The sequence below is a fragment of the Mobula birostris genome, chromosome 3 (assembly GCF_030028105.1).
Source record: "Mobula birostris isolate sMobBir1 chromosome 3, sMobBir1.hap1, whole genome shotgun sequence".
Lineage (NCBI taxonomy): Eukaryota > Metazoa > Chordata > Chondrichthyes > Myliobatiformes > Myliobatidae > Mobula > Mobula birostris.
The window spans coordinates 141,930,011-141,943,296 of record NC_092372.1 but is presented as its reverse complement, the minus strand read 5'-3'; the positions used below and the strand labels follow the sequence as shown (position 1 = coordinate 141,943,296).

General features: G+C 39.1%; 1 protein-coding gene across 1 annotated transcript in view; it reads right to left on the bottom strand.

The window, feature by feature from the left end:
* The window catches only part of LOC140195299 (thrombospondin type-1 domain-containing protein 7A-like), a 430,342-nt gene that overhangs the window by 23,407 nt on the left and 393,649 nt on the right, over positions 1-13,286 (bottom strand). Inside the window, exon 23 of the mRNA XM_072253392.1 lies at positions 5,429-5,602. Coding sequence (XP_072109493.1) covers positions 5,429-5,602 — 174 coding nt within the window. The remainder of the gene's footprint in view (positions 1-5,428; positions 5,603-13,286) is intronic.

The window sequence follows — 13,286 nt, the reverse complement described above, 5'->3', positions numbered from 1 at the left end:
GGAGGAGCCTTCCAAAAGAAAGCAGCATCCATCAACAAGGACCCCCCTCATTTAGACTATGCTCTCATCTCACTACTACATTGGCTAGGAGGTACAGGAGCCTTAGGTCCTACACCACCAGGTTCAGGAACAGTTAATACCCTACAACATCATGCTCCTGAACCAGCATGGATAATTTAACTCACTTCAGTGCTGAACTGGTTCCATAACCTACAGACTCACTTTCAAGAACTCTACAACTCAGTATTATTTATTTATTTTGTATTATTTACAGGATTTATCTTTTTTTGTACATTGGTCATTTGGCAGTCTTTGTTGTTTATATTTTTTTATCAACTCTGTTCTGTTTATTTATTTCCCTGTCAAAATCTGTAAGAAAACAAATTTCACGATAGCACAATGGATTCCGGTTAATTGGGACACATCGGGACTAAAATTCAAAGTTCAAAGTACATTTATTATGAAAGTATGCATACTATATACAACCTTGAGATTTGTCTCCTTATGTAGCCACAAAGCAACAGAATTAATTACAAAAAAGACTATCAAATACCCAATGTGCAAAATCATAGAACATAGAATAGTACAGCACATTACAGGCCTTTCGGCCCGCAATATTGTGCCGACCCTCAAACCCTGCCTCCCATATAACCCCCCACCTTCAATTCCTCCATATACCTGTCTAGTAGTCTCTTAAACTTCACTAGTGTATCTGCCTCCACTACTGACTCAGGCAAAAAAAAAAGACAAATTGTGCAAACAATAAAAAGTAAGCAAATAACATTCGGACCTGAAGTCCATGAAAATAAGTTCACAGTTCAGAATGCAAAAATGCCAGGCGTACAGCCGATTCAACAACTCAGATCCAAAAGAGAAGTTAAAGGCTACTGATTGCAGTGATCATTTTCCAAAATAAATTGATTAATAAAGTAGTTAATAGTTTTGATTGCTATCAGTAAGGTGTCGCTGCGTTTCACCAATGCCATCTTAAATTGCACCAATACATTTTGGCCCAATTAAGCAGTTTTCCCAATTAGCTGAACTTTCCAGGAAATAGATAAAAAGGTATAAAAATACAAACTACCATTTAACTGTGAAACAAATTATATATTTAAATGAAATACAGTATAAATTAGAACATTACCAAAACTACTACAGTACCATAAAACTGTGTATTAGTTCCTAATAGTTATTGACGGGAGAATTCATTCAGCATATACTGACATGTTCTTTTGATTGACTATAAAAGAACAAAATCAGTGTAGGCACTGGGTGCAGATAGTGGACTGCCTTCAAATAGTGCTGCCAACAACTGCATCCTCCAAATCTTCATCTTAATTGCAGCATTCAAGATGACTGTCAATACCTTCAAATTTTTCATAGTTTTAACTTGTTGAAGTCGTGAAATCACTTCACTTTCACTCCTGCACATTTCTGGTAGCACCAATCTAAATTCTTGAAACTTCAGTGAGCAAAACAGTTCTGAATTGTCTGTTTACTACTTGCCAAAAGTCAGTGACAAAAATTACCGCTCTTTGAACACAAACATGTAAGTGATGGTATTTTTAAAACTGTTTTCCCTAGGTATGGTGTAGTGACTAACAACCATAAGACCATAAGACACAGGAGCAGAATTAGGCCATTCAGCCCATCGAGTCTGCTCCGCCATTCCACTCAACCCCATTCACCTGTTTCTCACCTCATCCTTTGATGCCCTGATCGATCAGGAAATGATCAAATTCCACCTTAGGTATACCCATGGACTTAGCCTCCACAGTAGTCTGTAGCAGAGCATTCCACAGATTCACTACTCTCTGGCTAAAGTGATTCCTCCTTACCTCCATTCTAAAAGGTTGCCCCTCAATTTTGAGGCTGTGCCCTCTAGTTCTGGATCCCTCACCATATGAAACATCCTCTCCACATCCACCTTATCTAGTCCTTTCAACATTTGGAAGGTTTCAATGAGATCCCTCCACATTCTTCTAAATTCTAGTGAGTTCAGGCCCAAAGCTGCCAAACACTTCTCATATGTTAACCCCTTCAATCCCAGAATCAGTATCAGAAACCTCTTCTGGACTCTCTCCAATGACAACACACCCTTTCTGACATATGGGGCCCAAAACTGTTTACAATACTTTAAGTGCAGCAATATCTCCTTGCTTTTATATTCTATTCCCCTTGAAATAAATGCATCATTGCATTTGTCTTCTTTACCACAGACTTCACCTGTAAATTAACCTTCTGGGAGTCTTGCATGAGGTCTCCTAAGTCCCTCTGCACCTCTGATGTTTGAATCTTCTCCCCATTTAGATAATAGTCCACACTATTGTTCCTTTTACCAAAATGTATTATCATATATTTAACCAACACTATTCCATCTGTTACTTTTTTGCTCATTCTTCCAATTTGTCTAAGCCACACAATGTACACGTGACTGACATTAGTTAGAAAGTGTTTAACAACAGTCTCCTGCCTCAACTAAGCGACATAGTGTCCCAAATAAACAAAGGGAATCCTGGCTATTTTCTCAATTTGTTTTTTGTTCTTTAAGAGTTGCTTCAAATAAGTGGCTGTTCCAATTAATTAATGGCCCAATTAACCAAAATACATTGTATATGGTAACATTAATGTACTTATTATAATAATTTTACTTTAAACTTTGAAAGCAAGCACTTAAAATGAAGGAGATACGGGCAGATTCTGTGAATGAATTGCATATATTAAGTCAACATGGACATGCTTGCCAGTTGGAGTGATAGCATTCTGATGTAGTGAATTGGTGGCATCCTAACAAACAAAGGAATCAGAACATTTTAGAAAAGGAAAAATAAAAGTAGCAAGTAAAATGTCTATTCTAAAACTCCACCAGGGAAACACTGAAATCTTGTTTTACACTGTGACTTGCTAGAATATGGAATGTACAATTTGGAAAGGTGCTGGAAGCAAGCTCAGTGAGTTTTCAAAGTGGAATTGCATGAAAAGCAGAAAATGAAAGGACCAAATGGAAAGCTCTTTCAAACTGTTGGTATGATGCGATGAATGGCCTTGTACAGCTCTGGAAACTGCAGCAAGGCAAAACATTAAAATGGTATGCTGACAGAACAGAGTGCCGACACTGTACAGTCTCAAGCTGAACTAACTTTGAGAGCTGGACTTCCCTTTGTCTAGCCTTTGCTGAGTATGCACGTTCAATAAGGCAAGGGCTAAAACAATAAGCTTACTGAGACATGGTGCAGACTTAGTGCAGACATTCAGGCTGAAGATAGCCCTTGAAAGCCTAACTCTCCTTTGCACATCCTTATGTTCAAGCAGAGGAACCAAGGTCACCAAGTATACTAACACAAGATAAAGATACAAATGCAAGTTTCTAGGGCAACACTTATCTATTGGACAGTTATTTTACTAATTCAAAAGTATTATTGGCCTTTAACATATAGATTTAATTGGGTATTAACATCTAAAATGTGTACTATAATTGTTACTTAAAAATGCACATGATGGGATTCAGACATGCACAAAGTTTCTATTGGATCAATATTTGTATCCAGCTATTCAATTTCTGTATGAAAATGAAATTTCATTGTTGAAATTTTAGAACAGTTTAGTGACAGGGGCGAGGCTGTTTTCTTCATACACAAGCAAATAAAATGTGATTAAGGAACAAGTGCAAGTTTTCACTCAAACTAAATATATAGGCAGTGGATTCTGGTTATTTTGGCCTAATTAAGTGACTCTTCAAATTAGCTGAAATTTCATGGAAACAGCTAAAAAGGTATAGAAAAGACAAACTACCCTTTAGCTGAGTAACAAATTATGTACTTAAATGAAATACAGAACAAATTAGAACACTACAACACTATAAAACTGTGTATTAGTTCCTAATAGTTATCCAGTGCATGCTGCCATATTATTTTGATCAAATGTAAATGAACAAAATCAGTGCAGACATATAGTGCAGGTAATGGACTGCCTTCATATAATACTTTCGACGAATGCATCCTCCAAATCTTCATTTTCATTTTAACATTCAAGGTGGCTGTTGACACCTTCAAATTCTTCATAATGCCTGACTTGTTGAAGTAATGAAATTATTTTTCACTCCTAGCCATTTCTGGCATCTTCAATCCTGAATGTTTGAAACCACAATGAGAGAAAACAGCTCCAAATTGTCTTACTGCTTATTATCGCCAACTATCAGTGACAAAGATCCCTACATTTTGACCACAAACACATGCCACTAACACTATTAAACAATTGTTCTCTAAAAATGAGTAGTGTTTTATGGGCATGAAAGTGCATGTGACTGATGCTAGTCAGAAAATTTTTGGTAACAGTCTCCTGTCCCAAATAACCAAAGGGAATCCCATCAATTTTCTCTAATTGCTTTTGCCTTTTTAAGTGTTTTTGCAAATAAGTAGCTACCCCGATTAACCAATGGCTGATTAACGGAATCCACTGTTATTTCAATTTAACTTTGAGCAACTTTCTTAGGAGAACTTTTAAAGCAATTGCTCAAGTACTTAATGGTTTAGAATATGATGTAAAATTTCATTCTAGTTCAATACAAAAATATAACCAAATAATTTACCAAAGTTTGGGCTTTACTGGCACACTTAATATATATATATTGTATTATCTACCACTTAATTTTTTATTGGAAATGATTCACAAACAAATACACTTTTGTGGCAACCTCAATTTTTGGCAGTATCAAATCATTGCAAATTCCCAACCATTTCATGGACAAAACCTAATAGACAGATTAGCTTTAAAGTTTTGTCTTACAGAATGCTGAATATGTTCACCTTATTTCCCCATTACACTGTGGATAGAAAAATATGAATAGTATTGCTAGTAACGACATGAGGAGTTCAAATGTGCAAGTGTAATTCCACATAGAACCAGAAGATGGGAGCATTCCTTCATAGACTGGCAGCAGCCACTGCAGGTAGACCTGGCTAAAAGTAGGGCAGGACTGACAATTCAAACATTCCACAATCATCAGGAATAACATAGAGGGAATGTAGCTGAGGGGGTGATTTCAATACTGATTAAGGAATATCAATATTGTCGCAATGAGGACAGATATCCGAGAAAGTTCTTCAAATGAGACAAGATGAACAGAACTTTGGAGCTTAAAGGATGCAGTCTCTTGCTGGGGTTGTAAGACAGCCAGCAGAAGATAGATAAACAGAAATATAGACAAATCATAGAGGGATTTTAGAATAATATGTCAAAGTAGTAGGGGATTTAATCTTCTTCAATATTAACTGGGATCACCTTAGAGTGAAAGGCATAGAAGTGGTAGTACAAAGGTAATGCTACTTAAGATATACAGATTTTTAATCAGTGTCAATTGCGATCAGAGTAACTCATTGTGAACTTGCTTGTGTTTTTGTTGGTTGCACAATGTGTCAGCTGTACTCACCTGTACATGAGCGGGTTTCCAGTGCCTGCTCAGGACACAGGTGTTCGTTTTCGATGGCCTGGATGATCACTGCCTTAGTCCGTACTTGTACTCCACCATGACCAAGATCTTGGTTATTCACACAGGTTAGCTGACAAGAACTCCACACAGACCATTCTGTGAGGTAACAGTCACCTGTTGAAATTAAGTAAAGTATATTAGTTTAGAAATTCAATTACATTGTAACAATTACATCAGTGCTATGCATCTGATTTTTTTTCCCCCGAAGTGAAATATGACACCAACTATTTGTAAGTCGTTTTGCATGATCTAGATGTCATCTGGGAACTGGTCACTTCCTGGATCAAGAGTATTGTAAGAAAATTAGTTGACAAGACTCCAGCAATAACTGCTGTCTTCTCACTACACCATGTCTATCTTGGACCCCACTGCATCAAATTCCTGACCTATATCCTGCTCTTCGGTATCATTCACACACCAATCACATTCAATGGCCTCAGTGCTCTCTATTTCTGTTCACCATCGGTTCACCCAACCCTGCCCAGGTGTTCACCTTAACCGTTTACCTGGCCCACATTACCAATTTCCATCCTGAACTCAGTTGCAATCATCACCTCTCCCCCGCCCAACACCTTCCCTCCCCACCATCTTGAAATCGACCTTTGCCTGCTGGCCTGCTTTCCCCACAACGCCTCCAGATCCAGCCTCGAACCCAGATGCAAATCTTCCGACATCTCTTCTGCTGTGATGACAACATAAATCAGGCATGCTGGCAGTCTGTGCACCAAAGCCAATCTTATGTATTTATATTTATTACGTTTTTTTGTGTGTATTTTATGCTTATTGTGTTTTTTTATATGCTGCACCAGATCTTGAGTAGGAGTCACTTTGCTCTCTTTTACATTTGTGTACTGAAGAATGACAAGAAATGATTTTGAATCTTGACACATGGAAGTTTGCAGTGGTTAGCCACAATTCAATTGGTTGTTGGCATGCTGTGACATAAACTGTACAGATTACCAGTACACTACAATACCAAGGCGTGTGTAGTACTTCTGTCCTGTCAAAAGTTCTATTCGATATTTCATGCCGTGTTGTAACGTTCCTGCTGTGAGAACCATCTGACTCCCTCAGACTCAGGTAACATCTGTATTGCTGCAGGAACCCTGCTGGGATCCTGGCTTGTACCACAATAACTCAAAAGTAGCAAGTGGGTTAGGCTTGATATGGTAATGGAATGATGGATGAGATTCCAGATTCCACAGCAAGGAGGTCATTCATTAATATATGAATACAAGGTATTTAATTTATTCTGGAAATTTTGTATGAAAGTAAGTTGCATCAAAGAAACAAAACGAATCTCATCATAATCAGTACATTGTGGATATACATTTGCAGTGCAATTTATCAAGTCAATGACTTGAAAATAGTTTGCATCAAAGATTAATTTTATTGAGTTTGGGGAAATACATTTGTAAAAGGCACAGAAGTCCAATTCTATTAAGTAGGAATGCTAACGTTGTTATCCTGTGCACGCTCTTCTATAAATAGACTATAATGTCCATCTACTGCCTTAACAATAAAACATTCAGAACATCTGAGGACACACAAAATGCCGGAGGAACTTAGCGGGGTCAGGCTGCATCTATGGAAATGAATAAAAGGTTGACATTTCAGGCCGCAACCCTTCTTCAGGACTGAAAAGAAGCGGGAGGGGGCAGACAACAGAATAAAAATGGGGGGGAGGGGAAAGGGGGTAGGGGGTAGCTAGAAGGTGAAGTCATGTGGGTTGCAAAGGTAAAGAGCTGGAGAAGAAAGAAACTGATAGGAGAAGAGAGTAGACCATAGAAGAAAGAGAAGGAGGAGGAGATTCAGGGGGAGTGATAGGTCGGTGAGCAGTGGTAAGAGACCAGAGTGGGGAATAGAAGAACAGGGAAGGGAAGGGGTTGAGAAAACTTTTTTTGTTAACCAGAAGGAAAAACTGATATTCATGTTATCAGGTTGGAGGCTATCTAAATGGAATATAAAGTGTTGCCCCTCCACCCTGCGGGTGGCCTCATCGTGGCATCAGAGGAGGCTATGGACTGACATGTCAGAATGGGAATGGGAATTAAAATGTTTGGCTACTAGGAAGTTCTGCTTTTGGCGATGGAGCGGAGGGGCTCGATGAAGCAGTCCTCAATTTATGACCGGTTTCATCAATGTAGAGGAGGCCACATAGGGACCATTGAACACAATAGATGACCCCAGCAGATCTGCAGGTGAAGTGTTGCCTATCTGGAAGGACTGTTTGGGACCGGAGGTGAAGGAGGAGGTGAATGGGCAGTTGTAGCACTTATGCCACATGCAGGGATAAGTGTCAGGAGAGAGATTAGTGGGGAGGAATAAATGGACAGGGGAATCACGGAGGGAGTGATACCTGAGGAAAGCAGAGAGAGGGAAGGAGGTAAAGATGTGTTTGGTGGTAGGGTCCCTTTGGAGGTGACAGAATTTGCAGAGGATGATGCTTTAGATGCAGAGGCTGGTGGGGTGGTAGGTGAGGACAAGAGGAACTCTATCACTGTTAAGGCAGCAGGAAGATGGGGTGAGAGCAGATGGTCAGGAAGTGGAGGAGATGCAGGTAAGGGCAGCGTCAATGCTGGAGGAAGGGAAACCCCGTTCCTTGATGAAGGAGGACATCTCTGATGTCCTGGAAAAGGAAGCCGCATCCTGGGAGCAGATGTGGCAGAAGTGAAGAATCTGAGAAAAGGGAATACTGTTTTTACAGGAGACACGGTGGGAAGAGGTACAGTAGAGATAACTGAGGGAATCAGTAGCATTATAAAAAGTGTTGGTTGACAGATTGTCTCTAGAGATGGAGACAGAGAGATTGAGAAAGGTGCCAGAAATTAACCAAGTGAATTTAAGAGCAGGGTGGAAGTTAGAAGCAAAGTTGACAAAATTGACAAGCTCAGCATAGGTGCATGAAGCAGCACCAAAGCTGTGGCCAATGTAGCGGAGAGGAAGATGAACACCTAAACTCAAAAGTATGACAAACTAGAATTCAAAACTGTTCCTGTCTTCCTTCCTAAAGAGTGATAATATTATGCCAACCTTACAGGCTATGACTGAAACTAGTTGGCTGAGTGTGATTTACCGACTGCCCTTCATTTTGTCCTCAGATCCTGAACTGGGCCTGTGGGTAGTACCTGCAATTCGGGAAAAGCAGCATTCATAAGTATTATGTACAGCAGCCATTAGTTCAGAGTTCAAAGCAAATTCATTATCGAAGTATATTTGTGTCACCATGTACTCTGAGATTCATTTTCTTGAAGGCATTCACAGTAAATACAAAGAAACACAATAATCAACGAAAAACTCCACACAAAGATGGACAAATAACTAGTGTGCAAAAGACAATAAACTGTGCAAATACAAAAAGAAACAAAAACAAACAAAATAGTAATAATAAATAAATAATAAATATCAAGATCATGAGATGAAAAGTCCTTGAGAGTCCATAGGTAGTGGGAACTGTTGAATGTTGAGGTGAGTGAAGTTATCCCACTGGTTCAAAAGCCTGATGGTTGAGTGGTAATAGCTGTTCTTGAACCCAGTGGTGAGAGTCCTGAGGCTCCTGGTACCTTCTTCCTGATGGCAGCATTGAGAAGAGAGCATGGCCTGGATAGTGGGGATCCTTGATGATGAATGCTGCTTTCCTGCAACAGCGCTCATTGTAGATGTGTTGAATGGTGGGGAAGGTTTTATCTGAGATGGACTGGGCTGCATCTACTATTTATCTTTAGAAGTTTGTCAAAGTTTAAGATGACATGCTGAATCTTCACAAACTTCTATGAAAGTACAGGCATTTATGTGCCCAATCCAGGACAAACATAAACCATGAACCAGCTTTCAAACTGTTCAAATGTAACAAAGGGTATTTGGTCTTGTTTTTACAAAGACAGCAATGTAAACAAGCATAGCATTGTCTGTGAAGAGACCAGGTAACCATTTCATAATAGGATAGCATTTAGAAACATAGAAAACCTACAGCACAAATCAGGCCCTTTGGCCCACAAAGCTGTGCCGAACATGTCCTTACCTTAGAACTATCTAGGCTTACCCACAGTCCTCTATTTTCCTAAGCTCCATGTACCTGTGTTGGCACGTGGCCAAGATATTAAGGCATTCGTCTAGTAATTTGAAGGTCGCTAGTTCGAGCCTTGGCTGAGGCAACGTGTGTGGCCTTGAGCAAAGCACTTAACCACACATTGCTCTGCAATGACACTGGTACCAATCTGTATGGGTCCTAATGCCCTTCCCTTGGACAACATCGGTGGCGTGGAGAGGGGAGACTTGCAGCATGGGCAACTGCTAGTCTTCCATACAACCTTGCCGAGGCCTGAGCCCTGCAAAACCTTCCAAGGTGCAAATGCATGGTCTCATTAGACTAACGGATGCCTAAGAAGATGTACCTATCCAGGAGTCTCTTAAAAGACCCTATAGTTTCTGCCTCCACCACAGCCACTGGCAGCCTATTTATGTGATATGATTTGGTAACTGGATAATCTGTATGCATTCACGAAATCTACAGATAAAACAGTTAGTGAACTAGCCTGCTTCAAACGAGGCATCAGACACCTTCAGCTAATAGATTTTATACCTCTACAAGCAAAGTTCCAGACTGCCCATTTTGCTACTTAGCATGTCAAACAAACATGGCCAGAGGCACATTTGTTTTATCAATCTGTATTTGAGGCATTTGTGCACCTAAAGAGTCAGCCTTCGCAATACTGTGATAAAAGAAGTAGATTTTAAATATCCAGAACTTGCCCTCAAACGTTTTTAGAATATCAATATGAACTACAATGTTTCAATGCATTTGATGGTCTAATCAGATAAGATAAACCCCCAATGTAAATATGTGATTCTATAGAAGCACTGCTCCATGTCTGTCATACAACTGTGACTCTTCAAATTGCGTTCAATCACCTGCTGTTAATCTTTGTACATAAATGTATTAAAAAAGTCAATATATACGGAGTTCAGAGAGATTCTATACAAGAGCATCCCACTTGTGTGTACCCAGCTCAAGTCTCTTCTTGGCCAATACAAAATTACAATACTTGCCACTTGCAATAACCATATGGTTGTTGCCCTGCCCACTTGCACATCCATTTCCTAGATGGGCTGATCTCCTGCATCATACAAATGTCCATCAAGACAGAGCAAGATCTAAGTGGCAAGTAGGTTTTGGGCATCAAACCGTGAGGTACCACCCCTAAGATGCATCAGATTGCCAGATTTCATACATTGACAAATTATTCAAAATAGGCTGATTTGACTTAAAATAGTACATTTGTAAATTATTGTTAAAAAAACACAAATAAATTTATTTAATTGGATATTAAATCACTAACAGATAATTAAATATTAAAGTAAGCTAAGAACTTAACTTTCTCTCCAGGACTGTCAACTCAATTTAAATGAATATGGTCTTCAGCTGTATATCAGACCCTGGTAGAAAGAAGAGGGCTGGATATGAAGTTCATCCAGACCCTCTCTTCAGGATGTCACTGTCCTTGTCTTGGGCTCTAAGATAGGTCCAGAAATCTGACCTCCACCACTTGGGACACTTTTTTCTTTTCACCTCACCTGAGTGGAAGTACTGAGGTGTGAATAGATGGTAGTCTGCGATTCTCTTTGCAACTGATAACTATCAGTCAACACCATTTGGGCCACTATAATAACTCTCATAAAGACTGACACCCAACATCAAGAAATGATGTTTTTCTTCAAAATTGTGGATACTTAACTTTCACCGTCCAATGTTGTCTTAGCTCCATCTTATATCCCAACAGAAAATAATGGCCTATGTTTACCAATTCTATTTATATCAATTAATTTTACAGTTTACAAACAATGCAGCACCCACACAGCAAATAGCACAAATATCCATTTCAAATGTAGGGTTATATATAAATAATAAATATTACACTTTGATCCTGCTGACAAGTAGTGTGATGTACTCTGAAGAGACATTAAAAAATAATGCATTGCACATTAGTTCAGAACCAAGTGAGACCATAAGACATAGGAGCTGAATTGGGCTATTTGGCCCTTCGAGTCTGTTCTGCCATTTCATCCTGGCTGATCCATTTCCCTCTCAGACCCAATCTCCTCCCTTCTTCCCATATCCCTTCATGCTCTGACTAATCAAGAATCTATCAACTTCTTCCTTAAATATACTCAATCACTTGGACTCCACAGCCACTTGTGGCAACGAATTCCACATATTCACCACTCTCTGGCTAAATCATTGAAACTGGAAGCACATCTCCGATTGACTTTAGAGTAGTTTCTATTCACAGTATCAATACTGAAAATTGAAATTAGGCTGTCAGTAATTTACCTCATATGTGCCTACCTTCTCTTCAGCAAGATTTGAAAAGTTCGACACTGCATCGTTTATTTAATATGGTTCTCTATTCAAATAAAGGATGGCCTATATACAACTTGAGAATTATTTAACTTCATTACTGTGTTTAATATTTCCCCATTAATGTCTGAATACACAAGTAAATTGATACGTGTTAAGTTCATTATCTATGTGTCAAACTATTATAGAAATAAACAAGTTTATGATTAATTTAATAAAATACAGTTGACCAAATTTTTATATAAATAAACTGCCGGAGCAAATCAGCAGGTCTGTGGAGGCAGAGGGATGGGAGCTGTTTTGGGTTGAGACCCTGCATCTGGACCCTGTACTATTGCAAATGAGTCACAAGAGACTGCAGATACTGGAACCTGGAGCAAAAATTCAAATACTGGAAGATCTTAGTGGTCAAACAGCATCAGTGGAGGCATCAGGGATGGTTGACATTCTGGGTCAGGGCTGAGCCACTGATTTCTTCCAGCAGTTTAATTTTTGTTTAGTGTAAATGAATTAGTCAGTGAATTAAAAATAGCACAGAAAAAAACAAACGTCCCAAACATATTGCAGTATCATTGACATTTTGTGATATCGTACAAACTTTCTAATTGGAATACTTAACCTTTTATAATTAGGAACAAATAAAATATACACACACTGGCCTCTTTATTAGGTACCTGGTGAACCTGTTGTGATTTTCTGCTGCTGTAGCCCATTCACTTCAAGGTTCCACATGTTGAAAATTTAGAGAGGCTTTTCTGCACACTATTGTTGCAACACACCTTCCTGTCAGGTTGAACCATCAGTCTGGCCGTTCTCCTCTGACCTCTCTTGTTAACAAGGTGCTTCTGCCCACAGAACTGCTGCTGCTTACTGGATGTTTATTTTTGTTTTTTGCACCATTTTCTGTAAACACTAGACAATGTTGTGCATGTAAATCCTAGGAGATCAGCAGCTTCTGAGATTCTCAAACCACCCTGTCTGGCAACGACAATCATCTCATGGTCAAAATCACTTAGGTCATATTTCTTCCCCATTCTGACATTTGGTCTGAACAGAACTGACCCTTGACCATGTCTGCATGCTTTTATGTATTGAGTTGCTGCCACATGATTGGCTCATTAGATATTTGCATGAACAAGTAAGGGAACGATCCACCTAAAAAAGTGGCGACTGAGTATATTCAAATATGGATATAGGAAATGCAGTATATCCCAAAATGCATTATGGTCCATCAGGTCCTCTCTTACAAGACCAAATAGCTGTTCTACATTTAGTTGCTACAGCAGAATTAAGAAGCTGCCCTCCCAATAGATTTGAGAATTTTGCACATTCAGTACAAAACAGTGAACTCAAACTCCTGAAATACACTTGCTGCGAATTAATCTTTGAACCAGGGATTCAAGTTCTGAAATTTACTTCTATGCAGAAATGCACTCTCCT